General features: G+C 50.1%; 1 protein-coding gene across 1 annotated transcript in view; it reads left to right on the forward strand.

Annotated features, from left to right (window-relative positions):
• SPAG17 (sperm associated antigen 17) overlaps positions 1 to 17512 on the forward strand; it is a 481673-nt gene that overhangs the window by 423919 nt on the left and 40242 nt on the right. The window contains exons 31-36 of the mRNA XM_063956879.1: positions 293 to 478; positions 560 to 696; positions 773 to 903; positions 973 to 1100; positions 1204 to 1386; positions 1487 to 1600. Of these exons, the coding sequence (XP_063812949.1) occupies positions 293 to 478; positions 560 to 696; positions 773 to 903; positions 973 to 1100; positions 1204 to 1386; positions 1487 to 1600 (879 nt within the window). The remainder of the gene's footprint in view (positions 1 to 292; positions 479 to 559; positions 697 to 772; positions 904 to 972; positions 1101 to 1203; positions 1387 to 1486; positions 1601 to 17512) is intronic.

Raw genomic sequence — 17512 nt, forward strand, 5'->3', positions numbered from 1 at the left:
ATAAATAAAATTATTATTATTATTATTAATATGGGGCTATAGCAGCTAATCGCATAGTAGCTTTCATTAGTGTAACCGGAGAATTGCTGATGGCTGATTGGTGTTTCCCTGTGTACCTGAGAGAAAGCCCCGCCCGCTTGTTACATGCCGGCAGACAGTGAGTGGTTGGCCGCAGTGTCTCCATGATTGTGGCTGCGCGGTTATAGCTTACACGGAGGGGTCACTGGGCACTGATCCTATATAGGATGTAGCGATATAGTGACTTATGTTCCCTCCTTGTGTCTCTGGTCAGGTGTATCCGCCAAACTCCGGATGTCTGTCTATAAACCATGAGGGCCGCGCAGTCTATTCCCCGAGGCCGAGCTACTCTGACCAGCTGCCCCACAGGCAGGAAGATCTGCCCCCAGCCAGTTACATCATGTCTCACACACAGAATGTCATCTGTGAGGCGCTGGATCCAGAGGGGAATCTCTTCCAGGTAACCCCATCCTCCAGGTCACCCCAGGACTCAGAGATCTCTCTCCAGCAAGCTGCGGAATGACGGATATTGTCCCTGCAGGTGATGGTGGACGGGAGCACGTCGGTAGTTATCTCCGGCAGCGACGCCTGTGAGGAGGAGGAGTCAGAGGAGAGAGAGAAAACACCGGACACCACCATACAGCGCCCCCCTGAGGTGTACGATTTACACACACCCAGGTACAGTACGGCCAAGCACATTGTCACCCACCTGGGGGGTTATTCTGTCTAACCAGCCAGTGACCTCTCTGTGCAGGTTCTTCATCATCAATGCTGATGGATCCGGGAGCGAGCTTCTCCGTAACCGGGAAGTGGAGGATTACCTGGCTGCCTGCTACTGTGAGCCGGCAACTGCAGTTCTGCGGGAGCCAACGCAGGAGATGCCAGGTGAGACTATCACACGTCTGATGTATAGGGTCTAGTGTCCAAGGCTGACTGTCTCTGCTGTTATTCCAGGGGTTCAAAGCATCACTGTCCTCCAGCCCTTCTCCGAGACCTCCCCATGGGTAATGAAGAAAGAACTGAATGACATTGTGCCCCCCAATCTTCTCTCCAGAAGCTGGAACACCTTCCCCTCTGTTGAGGTATTAGAATGAGTAACCTCTTCTCAGAGGCTTGCAATCTAACTGGACCAGGTCATTTGTTTCATCATTTTTCTGTTAACACTCATGTAATGTTTGCTCTCAGAGGAAAACCCCAGGGCCTCCTCTGGGTGTTGGGGTGTGGAAAGGTCTCCAGATTGGTTCCCGGGATGTGAACAGAGTTCGGCCACCAGTCCTGAAGTGCCCTAATGTACTTAAGATCCGTCAGCTACATCTGTATGAACCTGTTAGTAAGGAGGTACGAGAGAAGCTGGAGCAGTCACTTAAGGTACGTTACAGTGGGTGGCAATCAGTTAAAGTGACCCAACCACAGAGAGAGAACATGGGCTAAGTAACTACTATGATACCCTGCTTTGCTTTGTCACCAGGAGTATATTGATAAAGTTCTGAAGAAGGAGAAGGAATCACAAGAAATAGACATCAAAGAACCAAGAACCGTGGAGGAGAAGGAACATGCGACTGACCTACTGAAGCTGGTCCTGGTGAGGAACGTTTTGTACGACTGACCAGGCAATTACTGCATAGGCCACAGGTTGTGGATGAGAAAGCGGACATAGAGGAGAGAAATGCAGCCTCATGTAGGAATAGCTGCGGGATGCCGGGTTGTAATGGTTAGAAGGTATAAAGGAGAAGGTACATATGGCTGAAGCCAATGCTGCTGACAGGTTTCTTGATGTGTTGGCTAATGGTGGAGAGTTGCATTAGTCACAACTTGTTGAGTAAGGACGTCAGGCTGACTTGCTCTACGCTGGTACTGTCTATGCATGGGGAAGGAGGGACAGGTGGAGAGTGGATGTATGGCTGACCTTCTCTACGCTGGTACTGTCCATGCATGGGGAAGAAGGGGGGACAGGTGGAGAGTGGATATATGGCTGACCGGCTCTGCGCTGGTACTGTCCATGCATGGAGAAGAAGGGGGGACAGGTGGAGAGTGGATATATGGCTGACCTGCTCTGCACTTGTACTGTCCATGCATGGGGAAGAAGGGGGGACAGGTGGAGAGTGGATATATGTCTGACCTGCTCTGCACTGGTACTGTCCATGCATGGGGAAGAAGGAGGGACAGGTGGAGAGTGGATATATGTCTGACCTGCTCTGCGCTGGTACTGTCCATACATGGAGAAGGAGGGACAGGTGGAGAGTGGTTATATGTCTGACCTGCTTTGCACTGGTACTGTCCATGCATGGGGAAGAAGGGGGGACAGGTGGAGAGTGGTTATATGTCTGACCTGCTCTACGCTGGTACTGTCCATGCATGGGGAAGAAGGAGGGACAGGTGGGGAATCATATATGACTGACCTGCTCTACGCTGGTACTGTCCATGCATGGAGAAGGAGGGACAGGTGGAGAGTGGTTATATGTCTGACCTGCTCTGCACTTGTACTGTCCATGCATGGGGAAGAAGGGGGGACAGGTGGAGAGTGGATATATGTCTGACCTGCTCTGCGCTGGTACTGTCCATGCATGGAGAAGGAGGGACAGGTGGAGAGTGGTTATATGTCTGACCTGCTCTGCACTGGTACTGTCCATGCATGGGGAAGATGGAGAGACAGGTGGAGAGTGGATACATGGCTGACCTGCTCTGCACTGGTACTGTCCATGCATGGGGAAGAAGGAGGGACAGGTGGAGAGTGGATATATGTCTGACCTGCTCTGCGCTGGTACTGTCCATACATGGAGAAGGAGGGACAGGTGGAGAGTGGTTATATGTCTGACCTGCTCTGCACTGGTACTGTCCATGCATGGGGAAGAAGGGGGGACAGGTGGAGAGTGGTTATATGTCTGACCTGCTCTACGCTGGTACTGTCCATGCATGGGGAAGAAGGAGGGACAGGTGGAGAGTGGATACATGGCTGACCTGCTCTGCACTGGTACTGTCCATGCATGGGGAAGAAGGGGGGACAGGTGGAGAGTGGTTATATGTCTGACCTGCTCTGCACTGGTACTGTCCATGCATGGGGAAGAAGGAGGGACAGGTGGAGAGTGGTTATATGTCTGACCTGCTCTGCGCTGGTACTGTCCATGCATGGGGAAGAAGTAGGGACAGGTGGGGAATCATATATGTCTGACTTGCTCTGCGCTGGTACTGTCCATGCATGGGGAAGAAGGAGGGACAGGTGGGGAATCATATATGACTGACCTGCTCTGCGCTGGTACTGTCCATGCATGGGGAAGAAGGAGGGACAGGTGGGGAATCATATATGACTGACCTGGTCTACGCTGGTACTGTCCATGTATGGGAAAGAAGGAGGAACAGGTGGAGAGTGGATATATGTCTGACCTGCTCTACGCTGGTACTGTCCATGCATGTGGAAGAAGGAGGGACAGGTGGGGAAGCATATATGTCTGACCTGCTCTACGCTGGTACTGTCCATGCATGTGGAAGAAGGAGGGACAGGTGGACAGTGGATACAGTATTCACAGCGCTTCACTTTTTCCACATTTTGTTATGTTACAGCCTTATTCCAAAATGGAATAAGTTAATTTTTTTACCTTAGCCCAGAGATTTTCAACCTTTTACAACTCGCGGCACACTGAACAAGATTTCAATATTGCCAAGGCACATTCAAATATAATGGTGATGCATGGTGCAGTTGCGTGTCCTAGGATGTCATGTCGCAGCTTCCCCATAGGTAACACCTGAGCCACGTCTGCGTAAGCCAGAAGAGCCCAACACATTCCCTGGGCCTAAAATTAGAACTGGCTCTGCAACCACTAAACCCACCAGTATTGATTGTTCCAGGGCCTCAGTAGTGGCAAAACAATGATGGGCCCGACTGTGCTTCTATGGCGGCACACCTGGAGACTGCTCAGGGCACACTAGTGTGCCACGGCACAGTGGTTGAAAAACACTGCCTTAGCCCAATACTTCATAATGACTATACCCCATATCTACACACAATACCCCATAATGACAACATGAAAAAAGTTTTTTTTAGATTTTTGCAAACGTATAAAAAATAAAAAATTAAGAAATCACATTTACATAAGTATTCACAGCTTTTGCCATGACGCTCAAAATTGAGCTAAGGTGCATCCTGTTTCCACTGATCATCCTTGAGATGTTCCTACAGCTTAATTGGAGTCCACCTGTGGTATATTCAGTTGATTGGACATGATTTGGAAAGGCACACACCTGTCTATATAAGGTCCCGCACTTGACAGCGCATGTCTGAGCACAAACCAAGCATGAAGTCAAGGGACTTGTCTGTAGACCTCCGAGACAGGATTGTCTCGAGGCACAAATCTGGGGAAGGGTACAGAAAAATATCTGCTGCTTTTGAAGGTCCCAATGAGCACAGAGGCCTCCATCATCCGTAAATGGAAGAAGTTCGGAACCACCAAGACTCTTCCTACAGCTGGCTGGCCGTCTAAACTGAGCGATTGGGGGAGAAGGGCCCTAGTTAGGGAGGTGACCAAGAACCCGATGGTCACTCTGTCACAGCTACAGCATTCCTCTGTGGAGAGAGGAGAACCTTCCAGGAGGACAACCATCTCTGCAGCAATCCACCAATCAAGCCTGTATGGTAGAGTGGCCAGATGGAAGCCATTCCTTAGTAAAAAGCACATAGCTGCCCACCTGGAGTTTGCCAAAATGCACTTGAAGGCGTCTCAGACCATGAAAAATGAAATTCTCTGGTCTGATAAGACAAAGATTGAACTCTTTGGTGTGAATGCCATGCGTCATGTTTGGAGGAAACAAGGCACCGCTCATCACCAGGCCAATACCATCCCTACAGAGAAGCATGGTGGTGGCAGCATCATGCTGTGCGGATGTTTTTCAGCGGCAGGAACTGGGAGACTAGTCAAGATAGAGGGAAAGATGAATGCAGCAATGTACAGAGACATCCTGGATGAAAACCTGCTCCAGAGCGCTATTGACCTCAGACTGGGGTGACGGTTCATCTTTCAGCAGGAAAACGACCCTAAGCACACAGCCAAGATATCAAAGGAGTGGCTTCAGGACAACTCTGTGAATGTCCTTGAGTGGCCCAGCGAGAGCCCAGACTTGAATCTGATTGAACATCTCTGAGGAGATCTGAAAATGGCTGTGCACCGACGCTTCCCATCCAACCTGATGGAGCTTGAGAGGTGCTGCAAAGAGGAATGGACGAAACTGCCCAAAGATAGGTGTGCCAAGCTTGTGGCATCATATTCAAAAAGACTTGAGGCTGTAATTGCTGCCAAAGGTGCATCAACAAAGTATTGAGCAAAGGCTGTGAATACTTATGTACATGTGATTTCTTAGTTTTGTATTTTTAATAAATTTGCAAACATCTAAAAAAAACCTTTTGTTCACGTTGTCATTATGGGGTATTGTGTGTAGAATTTTGAGAGAAAAATTAATTTATTCTGTTTTGGAATAAGGCTGTAACATAACAAAAAGTGAAGCGCTGGGAATACTTTCCGGATGCACTGTATATGTCTGACCTGTTTTACGCTGGTACTGTCCATGCATGGAGAAGAAGGAGGGACAGGTGGAGAGTGGATATATGGCTGACCTGCTCTACGTTGGTACTGTCTGTGCATGGGATAGGAGGGGGGACAGTTGGAGAGTGGATACATGGCTGACCTGCTCTGCACTGGTACTATCCATGCATGGAGAAGGGGGGACAGGTGGAGAGTGGGTATATGTCTGACCTGCTCTACGCTGGTACTATACATGCATGGGGAAGAAGGGGGGACAGGTAGAGAGTGGATATATGGCTGACCTGCTCAATGCTGGTGCTGTCCATGCATGGAGAAGAAGGGGGGACAGGTGGAAAGTGGATATATGTCTGCCCTGCTCTACACTGGTACGGTCTATGCATGGGGAAGAAGGAGGAACAGGTGGGCAGTGGATATATGTCTGACCTGCTTTATGCTGGTACTGTCCATGCATAGGGAAGAAGGAGGGACAGGTAGAGAGTGGGTATATGGCGGACCTGCTCTACACTGGTACTGTCCATACATGGGGAAGAAGGGGGGACAGGTGGAGAGTGCATGTATGTCTGATCTGTTCTATGCTGGTACTGTCCATGCATGGGGAAGAAGGAGGGACAGGTGGACAGTGGTTATATGTCTGACCTGCTTTATGCTGGTACTGTCCATGCATGGAGAAGTAGGGGGACAGGTGGAGAGTGGATATATGTCTGCCCTGCTCTACACTGGTACGGTCTATGCATGGGGAAGAAGGAGGAACAGGTGGGCAGTGGATATATGTCTGACCTGCTTTATGCTGGTACTGTCCATGCATGGGGAAGAAGGAGGGACAGGTGGAGAGTGGGTATATGGCGGACCTGCTCTACACTGGTACTGTCCATACATGGGGAAGAAGGGGGGACAGGTGGAGAGTGCATGTATGTCTGATCTGTTTTACGCTGGTACTGTCCATGCATGGGGAAGAAGGAGGGACAGGTGGCCAGTGGTTATATGTCTGACCTGCTTTATGCTGGTACTGTCCATGCATGGGGAAGAAGGGGGGACAGGTGGAGAGTGGATATATGGTTGACCTTCTCTATGCTGGTACTGTCCATGAATGGGTAAGAAGGAGGGACAGGTGGAGAGTGGATATATGTCTGACCTTCTCTACGCTGGTAATGTCCATGCATGGGGAAGAAGGGGGGACAGGTGGAGAGTGGATATATGGCTGACCTTCTCTACGCTGGTAATGTCCATGCATGGGGAAGAAGGGGGACAGGTGGAGAGTGGATATATTGCTGACCTTCTCTACGCTGGTACTGTCCATGCATGGGGAAGAAAGGGGGACAGTTGGAGAGTGGATATATGGCTGACCTTCTCTGTGCTGGTACTATACATGCATGGGGAAGAAGGGGGAACAGGTGGAGAGTGGATATATGGCTGACCTTCTCTACGCTGGTACTGTCTATGCATGGAGAAGAAGGGGGGACAGGTGGAGAGTGGATACATGGCTGACCTGCTCTGCGCTGGTACTGTCCATGCATGGGGAAGAAGGGGGGACAGGTGGAGAGTGGATATATGGCTGACCTGCTCAATGCTGGTACTGTCCATGCATGGGGAAGAAGGGGGGACAGGTGGAGAGTGGATATATGGCTGACCTTCTCTACGCTGGTACTGTCCATGCATGGGGAAGAAAGGGGGACAGTTGGAGAGTGGATATATGGCTGACCTTCTCTATGCTGGTACTATACATGCATGGGGAAGAAGGGGGGACAGGTGGTGAGTGGATATATGGCTGACCTGCTCTTCACTGGTACTGTCCCATGCATGGAGAAGGGGGGACAGGTGGAGAGTGGATATATGTCTGACCTGCTTTATGCTGGTACTGTCCATGCATGGAGAAGGGGGGACAGGTGGAGAGTGGATATATTTCTGACCTGCTTTATGCTGGTACTGTCCATGCATGGAGAAGGGGGGACAGGTGGAGAGTGGGTATATGTCTGACCTTCTCTATGCTGGTACTGTCCATGAATGGGTAAGAAGGAGGGACAGGTGGAGAGTGGATATATGTCTGACCTTCTCTACGCTGGTAATGTCCATGCATGGGGAAGAAGGGGGGACAGGTGGAGAGTGGATATATGTCTGCCCTGCTCTACACTGGTACTGTCCATGCATGGGGAAGAAGGGGGGACAGGTGGAGAGTGGATATACGGCTGACCTTCTCTACGCTGGTACTGTCCATGCATGGGGAAGAAAGGGGGACAGTTGGAGAGTGGATATATGGGGACCTTCTCTATGCTGGTACTATACATGCATGGGGAAGAAGGGGGGACAGGTGGAGAGTGGATACATGGCTGACCTGCTCTGCGCTGGTACTGTCCATGCATGGAGAAGAAGGGGGGACAGGTGGAGAGTGGATATGTGGCTGACCTGCTCAATGCTGGTACTGTCCATGCATGGAGAAGAAGGGGGGACAGGTGGAGAGTGGATATATGTCTGATCTGCTCTACACTGGTACGGTCTATGCATGGGGAAGGAGAAACAGGTGGGCAGAGGATATATGTCTGACCTGCTTTATCCTGGTGCTGTCCATGCATGGGGAAGAAGGAGGGACAGGTGGAGAGTGGGTATATATGGTTGACCTTCTCTATGCTGGTACTGTCCATGAATGGGTAAGAAGGAGGGACAGGTGGAGAGTGGATATATGTCTGACCTTCTCTACGCTGGTAATGTCCATGCATGGGGAAGAAGGGGGGACAGGTGGAGAGTGGATATATGGCTGACCTTCTCTACGCTGGTACTGTCCATGCATGGGGAAGAAGGGGGGACAGGTGGAGAGTGGATATATGTCTGCCCTGCTCTACACTGGTACGGTCTATGCATGGGGAAAAAGGAGGAACAGGTGGGCAGTGGATATATGTCTGACCTGCTTTATCCTGGTACTGTCCATGCATGGGGAAGAAGGAGGGACAGGTGGAGAGTGGGTATATGGCGGACCTGCTCTACACTGGTACTGTCCATACATGGGGAAGAAGGGGGGACAGGTGGAGAGTGGATGTATGTCTGATCTGTTCTACGCTGGTACTGTCCATGCATGGGGAAGAAGGAGGGACAGGTGGACAGTGGTTATATGTCTGACCTGCTTTATGCTGGTACTGTCCATGCATGGGGAAGAAGGGGGGACAGGTGGAGAGTGGATATATGGTTGACCTTCTCTACGCTGGTACTGTCCGTGAATGGGTAAGAAGGAGGGACAGGTGGAGAGTGGATATATGTCTGACCTTCTCTACGCTGGTAATGTCCATGCATGGGGAAGAAGGGGGGACAGGTGGAGAGTGGATATATGTCTGCCCTGCTCTACACTGGTACGGTCTATGCATGGGGAAGAAGGAGGAACATGTGGGTAGTGGATATATGTCTGACCTGCTTTATGCTGGTACTGTCCATGCATAGGGAAGGAGGGACAGGTTGAGAGTGGGTATATGGCGGACCTGCTCTACACTGGTACTGTCCATATATGGGGAAGAAGGGGGGACAGGTGGAGAGTGGATGTATGTCTGATCTGTTCTACGCTGGTACTGTCCATGCATGGGGAAGGAGGGACAGGTGGACAGTGGGTATATGTCTGACCTGCTTTATGCTGGTACTGTCCATGCATGGGGAAGAAGGGGGGACAGGTGGAGAGTGGATATATGGCTGACCTTCTCTACGCTGGTAATGTCCATGCATGGGGAAGAAGGGGGGACAGGTGGAGAGTGGATATATGGCTGACCTTCTCTACGCTGGTACTGTCCATGCATGGAGAAGAAGGGGGGACAGGTGGAGAGTGGATATATGGCTGACCTTCTCTACGCTGGTACTGTCCATGCATGGGGAAGAAGGGGGGACAGGTGGAGAGTGGATATATGTCTGACCTTCTCTACGCTGGTACTGTCTATGCATGGAGAAGAAGGGAGGACAGGTGGAGAGTGGATATATGTCTGACCTGTTCTACGCTGGTACTGTCCATGCATGAGGAAGAAGGAGGGACAGGTGGAGAGTGGATGTATGTCTGATCTGGTCTACGCTGGTACTGTCCATGCATGGGGAAGAAAGGGGGACAGTTGGAGAGTGGATATATGGGGACCTTCTCTGTGCTGGTACTATACATGCATGGGGAAGAAGGGGGGACAGGTGGAGAGTGGATATATGGCTGACCTTCTCTACGCTGGTACTGTCCATGCATGGGGAAGAAAGGGGGACAGTTGGAGAGTGGATATATGGCTGACCTTCTCTATGCTGGTACTATACATGCATGGGGAAGAAGGGGGGACAGGTGGTGAGTGGATATATGGCTGACCTGCTCTTCACTGGTACTGTCCCATGCATGGAGAAGGGGGGACAGGTGGAGAGTGGATATATGTCTGACCTGCTTTATGCTGGTACTGTCCATGCATGGAGAAGGGGGGACAGGTGGAGAGTGGATATATTTCTGACCTGCTTTATGCTGGTACTGTCCATGCATGGAGAAGGGGGGACAGGTGGAGAGTGGATATATGGTTGACCTTCTCTACGCTAGTACTGTCCATGAATGGGTAAGAAGGATGGACAGGTGGAGAGTGGATATATGTCTGACCTTCTCTACGCTGGTAATGTCCATGCATGGGGAAGAAGGGGGGACAGGTGGAGAGTGGATATATGTCTGCCCTGCTCTACACTGGTACGGTCTATGCATGGGGAAGAAGGAGGAACAGGTGTGTAGTGGATATATGTCTGACCTGCTTTATGCTGGTACTGTCCATGCATGGGGAAGAAAGAGGGACAGATGGAGAGTGGGTATATGGCGGACCTGCTTTATGCTGGTACTGTCCATACATGGGGAAGAAGGGGGGACAGGTGGAGAGTGGATGTATGTATGATCTGTTCTACGCTGGTACTGTCCATGCATGGGGAAGAAGGAGGGACAGGTGGACAGTGGGTATATGTCTGACCTGCTTTATGCTGGTACTGTCCATGCATGGGGAAGAAGGGTGGGACAGGTTGGAGAGTGGATATATGGTTGACCTTCTCTATGCTGGTACTGTCCATGAATGGGTAAGAAGGAGGGACAGGTGGAGAGTGGATATATGTCTGACCTTCTCTACGCTGGTAATGTCCATGCATGGGGAAGAAGGGGGGACAGGTGGAGAGTGGATATATGGCTGACCTTCTCTACGCTGGTACTGTCTATGCATGGAGAAGAAGGGGGGACAGGTGGAGAGTGGATATATGGCTGACCTTCTCTACACTGGTACTGTCCATGCATGGGAAAGAAGGAGGGATACATGGAGAGTGGATATGTACACTGTTATCGCCTCTACAGTACAGATCAGCTTCTAGTCAGAATTTATTATGCTGAATATCCATGCTGTATTCATTACTAATCAGTCCCGGACCCGGAGGGGCTACACTACAAATAGCAGGAGACAATAGGCGCTGCAGCGGTGATCTCTGGAGCTTGGTATTACAGGGAGTACTACCCATCTCTGGCATCTCACACAAGGTGTCACGATTCCGGCGCAGCGATTCTCCAGATACGCCAGTCTGAGGACGCTGCCCGTTACACCTTACTGATTACCTCAGCGTCTGTGGTAAATCCATGCGGTAACTGCCACCAGCAGAAGTACCAGTCGCTGCGCCAGCCAGGCCAAACGACTTTGAGGGACCACGCCCAGGGTGAGCTTCTGCTCTCACCTGCAAACCAAATTTTTATACATAAAAAAATTAGGTAACATGAACCTTTCGTGGTTTTGGGTGTGAAAACACAAATTCCAGAACTAAGATTAAATTTTTAATCCAAGTCAAAACTTCAAAGCTTATTGTTACAGAAAAAAGAAAGTTACAAGAATATAATAGTTAGTCACACAAGCAATTACAATCTCAAGAAATAACAATAGGGGGGAAAAAAAGGTACAACGTTCATATCACCTAGACAGGGCTGAACACAGATTGAGGTGAAGTCTCCTCTGGTAGGTACTGTATGTTTCATTATGATCATCCAGACAATAATGAACGAATGGCAGAGAGAGTGTCCCGTATTTAAACTCCCTCCCATTCACCTCTAGGAATTCCTGTTTAACGCCTCTAAAGTCAGAAGGTATTTTCAGCTCAACCATTCTGGCAGGGCAGATGGCCTTATCTGTTAATTATTTATTTGATGCTTAAGGTGGGTACACACTAAAGCGACGGGGATTTGTTCTGACGTCGGAATGAATCCCTGTCAGCCCTAGATCATGTGTACACACTGAGACGATGCTAATGAAGGTCGAAACAAACATGTTCCATCCTTCATTAGCATAATACAGGATAATAGCGACAATGCTTGGTTTTATCTGCAGCACATAGAACCAAGTGTCCACACTAGCGTCCGCGGGAGCGCGCAATCCCCTGTACACACTGAGCGATGTATGTAATATGTTGTTCCGAAACGGCATATTGTGCCAACATCACTGTAGTGTATACACAACTTTATAGTGTTTGGTTTTTCTTATCTCTTATGCCTGTGTACACAACCTGGTCTTTTACAACTGGATCCCAGGAAGAGCAGGTCACACCCTGCATCAAAGGGTATCTGACACCTCTGACCGTAAACAAACTCTATACCAGAAAATCAATTAAGTTTCTACCATTTGACATGCAAAGACATTTGACTGATGTATCAATGTACCATTGTATTATACCAATCAGAATTATAAAAATTTCTCTTACGTCCTAGTGGATACTGGGGTCTTGTACTTTAGTACCATGGGGTATAGATCGGCTCCACTGGAGCCTGGCACATTAAAACCTTTAGTGTGTGTCTGTGTGTGCTGGCTCCTCCCTCTATGCCCCTCCTACCAGACTCTGTTTATAAAAATGTGCCCAGGAGCCGGGTGCATTTCTCTGGAGCTCCAGAGAGTTTCCTTTATTTTTCTCTGACGTCCTAGTGGATGCTGGGAACTCCGTAAGGACCATGGGGAATAGCGGCTCCGCAGGAGACTGGGCACAACGAAAGAAAGCTTTAGGACTACCTGGTGTGCACTGGCTCCTCCCACTATGACCCTCCTCCAGACCTCAGTTAGAATCTTGTGCCCGGCTGAGCTGGATGCACACTAGGGGCTCTCCTGAGCTCCTAGAAAAGAAAGTATATTTTAGGTTTTTTATTTTCAGTGAGATCTGCTGGCAACAGACTCACTGCAGCGAGGGACTAAGGGGAGAAGAAGCGAACCTATCTGACTGGAGATAGTTTGGGCTTCATAGGCTACTGGACACCATTAGCTCCAGAGGGATCGAACACAGGACCCGACCTCGATCGTTCGGTCCCGGAGCCGCGCCGCCGTCCCCCTTACAGAGCCAGAAGCATGAAGATGGTCCTGAAAATCGGCGGCAGAAGACTTCGGTCTTCAACAAGGTAGCGCACAGCACTGCAGCTGTGCGCCATTGCTCCTCATGCACACCTCACACTCCGGTCACTGATGGGTGCAGGGCGCTGGGGGGGGGACGCCCTGAGCAGCAATATTAACACCTTGTCTGGCAAAATAACACAATATATAGCCCCAGAGGCTATATATGTGTAAAATACCCCTGCCAGGATCCATAAAAAAGCGGGAGAAAGTCCGCCGGAAAAGGGGCGGGGCTATCTCCCTCAGCACACTGGCGCCATTTTCTCTTCACAGTGCAGCTGGAAGACAGCTCCCCAGGCACTCCCCTGCAGTTTTCAGGCTCAAAGGGTTAAAAAGAGAGGGGGGGGCACTAAATTTAGGCGCAATATGTGTATACAAGCAGCTATAAGGGGAAAAATCACTGTGGGTAGTGTGAATCCCTGCATTATATAGCGCTCTGGTGTGTGCTGGCATACTCTCTCTCTGTCTCCCCAAAGGACTTTGTGGGGTCCTGTCCTCAGTCAGAGCATTCCCTGTGTGTGTGCGGTGTGTCTGTACGGCTGTGTCGACATGGTTGATGAGGCTTATGTGGAGTCGGAGCAGATGCCGATAAATGTGATGTCGCCCCCTGTGGGACCGACACCAGAGTGGATGGATAGGTAAAAGGTATTAACCGACAGTGTCAACTCCTTACATAAAAGGCTGGATGACGTAACAGCTGTGGGACAGCCGGCTTCTCAGCCCGCGCCTGCCCAGGCGTCTCAAAGGCCATCATGGGCTCAAAAACGCCCGCTACCTCAGATGGCAGACACAGATGTCGACACGGAGTCGGACTCCAGTATCGACGAGGTTGACACATATACACAATCCACTAGGAACATCCGTTGCATGATCTCGGCAATAAAAATAAATGTGTTACACATTTCTGACATTAACCCAGGTACCACATAAAAGGGGTTTTATGTTTGGGGAGAAAAAGCAGCCAGTGTTTTGTTCCCCCATCAGATGAGTGAATGAAGTGTGTAAAGAAGCGTGGGTTCCCCCGATAAGAAACTGGTAATTTCTAAAAAGTTACTGATGGCGTACCCTTTCCCGCCAGAGGATAGGTCACGTTGGGAGATATCCCCTAGGGTGGATAAGGCGCTCACACGTTTGTCAAAAAAGGTGGCACTGCCGTCTTAGGATACGGCCACTTTGAAGGAGCCTGCTGATAAAAAGCAGGGGCTATCCTGAAGTCTGTATATACACACTCAGGTACTATACTGAGACCTGCAATTGCCTCAGCATGGATAGTGCTGCTGCAGCGTGGTCTATTACCTTGTCAGAACAGGGATACTATTTGCTAACCATAGAGCATATTAAAGACGTCGTCTTATTTATGAGGGATGCACAGAGGGATATTTGCCGACTGGCATCCAAAATTAATGCAATGTCCATTCTGCCAGGAGGGTATTAGGGACCCGGCAGTGGACAGGCGATGCTGACTTTAGAAGACACATGAAGATTCTGCCTTATAAGGGTGAGGAATTGTTTGGGGATGGTCTCTGGGACCTCGTATCCACAGCAACAGCTGGGAAGGAAAAAATTTACCTCAAGTTTCCTCACAGCCTAAGAAAGCACCGTATTATAAGGTACAGTCCTTTCGGCTTCAGAAAAGCAAGCGGGTCAAAGGCGCTTCCTTTCTGCACAGAGACAAGGGAAGAGGGAAAAAGCTGCACCAGACAGCCAGTTCCCAGGATCAAAAATCTTCCCCCGCTTCCTCTGAGTCCACCGCAGGACGCTGGGGCTCCACAGGTGGAGCCAGGTGCGGTGGGGGCGCGTCTCGGGAACTTAAGCGACCAGTGGGCTCGCTCACAGGTGGATCCCTGGGTTCTGCAAGTAGTATCACAGGGATACAAGCTGGAGTTCGAGGCGACTCCCCCCTCGCCGTTACCTCAAATCAGCCTTGCCTGCTGCCCTCGAGGAGAGGTAGTACTGGCGGCAATTCACAAGCTGTACTTCCAGCAGGTGATAATCAAGGTACCCCTCCTTCAACAAGGCCGGGGTTACTATTCCACAATGTTTGTGGTACCGAAACCAGGCGGTTCGGTGAGACCCATTCTAAAATTGAAATCCTTGATCACTTATATACGAAGGTTCAAGTTCAAAATGGAATCGCTCAGGGCGGTTATTGCAAGCCTAGACGAAGGGGATTACATGGTATCACTGGACATCAAGGATGCTTACCTGCATGTCCCCATTTACCCTCCTCACCAGGAGTACCTCAAAATTGTGGTACAGGACTGTCATTACCAATTCCAGACGTTGCCGATGGTCTGTCCCCGGCACCGAGGGTATTTACCAAGGTAATGGCCTAAATGATGATACTCCTTCGAAAAAAGGGAGTTATAATTATCCCGTACTTGGACGATCTCCTTATAAAGGCGAGGTCCAGGGAGCAGTTGTTCGTCGGAGTAGCACTATCTCGGGAAGTGCTACAACAGCACGGCTGGATTCTGAATAGTCCAAAGTCGCAGCTGGTTCCTACGACGCGTCTACTGTTCCTGGGTATGGTTCTGGACACAGAACAGGAAAAAGGGTTTCTCCCGGAGGAGAAGGCCAAGGAGTTGTCATCTCTAGTCAGAGACCTCCTAATACAAATACAGGTGTCGGTGCATCAATGCACGCGAGTCCTGGGAAAGATGGTAGCTACTTACGAAGAAATTCCATTCGGCAGGTTCCAGGCAAGGATCTTCCAGTGGGATCTGTTGGACAAGAGGTCCGGGTCGCATCTTCAGATGCATCGGCTGATAACCCTGTCTCCAAGGGCCTGGGTGTCGCTGTTGTGGTGGCTGCAGAGTGCTCATCTTCATCTTCTAGAGGGCCGCAGATTCGGCATACAGGACTGGGTCCTGGTGACCACGGATGCCAGCCTTCGAGGCTGGGGGGCAGTCACACAGGGAAGAAACTTCCAAGGACTATGGTCAAGTCAGGAGACTTCCCTACACATAAATATTCTGGGACTAAGGGCCATTCACAATGCCCTAAGTCAGGCAAAACCCCTGCTTCAAAACCAGCCGGTACTGATCCAGTCAGACAACATCACGGCGGTCGCCCATGTACACCAGCAGGGCGGCATAAGAAGCAGGATGGTGATGGCAGAAGCCACAAGGATTTTCCGATGGTCGGAAAATCATGTGTTAGCACTGTCAGCAGTGTTCATTCCCGGAGTGGACAACTGGGAAGCAGACTTTCTCAGCAGGCACGGCCTCCACCCGGGAGAGTGGGGACTTCATCCAAAAGTCCTCAAAATGATTGTACACCGTTGAGAAAGGCCACAGGTGATGTGATGGCGTCACGCCTCAACAAACAGCTAAAAAGATATTGCGCCAGGTCAAGGGACCCTCAGGCGATAGCTGTGGACGCTCTGGTAACACCGTGGGTGTACCAGTCGGTGTATGTGTTCCCTTCTCTGCCTCTCTTACCCAAGGTATTGAGAATACTAAGAAGGAGAGGAGTAAGAACTATACTCGTGGTTCCGGATTGGCCAAGAAGAGCTTGGTACCCAGAACTTCAAGAAATGATCTCAGAGGATCCATGGCCTCTGCCGCTCAGACAGGACCTGCTACAGCAGGGGCCCTGCCTGTTCCAAGACTTACTACGGCTGTGTTTGACGGCATGGCGGTTGAACACCGGATCCTAAAGGAAAAAGGCATTCCAGAGGAAGTCATTCCTACGCTGATTAAGGCTAGGAAAGATGTGATCGCAAAATATTATCACCGCATATGGCAAAAATATGTTGTTTGGTGTGAGGCCAGGAAGGCCCCAATGGAGGAATTTCAACCGGGTCGATTTCTGCACTTCCTACAGTCAGGAGTGACTACGGGCCTAAAATTGGGTTACGTTAAGGTCCAGATTTCGGCTCTGTACATTTTCTTCCAAAAAAACTGGCTTCACTGCCTGAAGTTCAGACTTTTGTTAAGGGAGTGCTGCATATTCAGCCCCCGGTTGTGCCTCTAGTGGCACCGTGGGATCTCAACGTGGTGTTGGATTTCCTGAAGTCGCATTGGGTTGAGCCACTTAAATCCGTAGAGCTAAAATACCTCACGTGGAAAGTGGTCATGCGGTTGGCCTTGGCGTCGGCCAGGCGTGTATCAGAATTGGCGGTTTTGTCAGGCAAAAGCCCTTATTTGATTTTCATATGGATAGGGCGGAATTGAGGACTCGTTCCCAATTTCTTCCTAAGGTGGTATCAGCTTTTCATGTGAACCAACCTATTGTGGTGCCTGCGGCTGCGTGGGACTTGGAGGACTCCAAGTTACTGGACGTAGTCAGGGCCCTGAAAATAGATGTTTCCAGGACGGCTGGAGTCAGGAAAACTGACTCGCTATTTATCCTGTATGCACCCAACAAGCTGGGTGCTCCTGCTTCTAAGCAGACTATTGCTCGCTGGATCTGTAGCACGATTCAACTTGCACATTCTGCGGCTGGACTGCCGCACCCTAAATCTGTAAAAGCCCATTCCACGAGGAAAGTGGGCTCTTCTTGGGCGGCTGCCCGAGGGGTCTCGGCTTTACAACTTTGCCGAGCTGTTACTTGGTCGGGTTCAAACAATTTTGAAAAAGTCTGCAAGTT

Source organism: Pseudophryne corroboree, chromosome 2, assembly GCF_028390025.1.
Source record: "Pseudophryne corroboree isolate aPseCor3 chromosome 2, aPseCor3.hap2, whole genome shotgun sequence".
NCBI lineage: Eukaryota > Metazoa > Chordata > Amphibia > Anura > Myobatrachidae > Pseudophryne > Pseudophryne corroboree.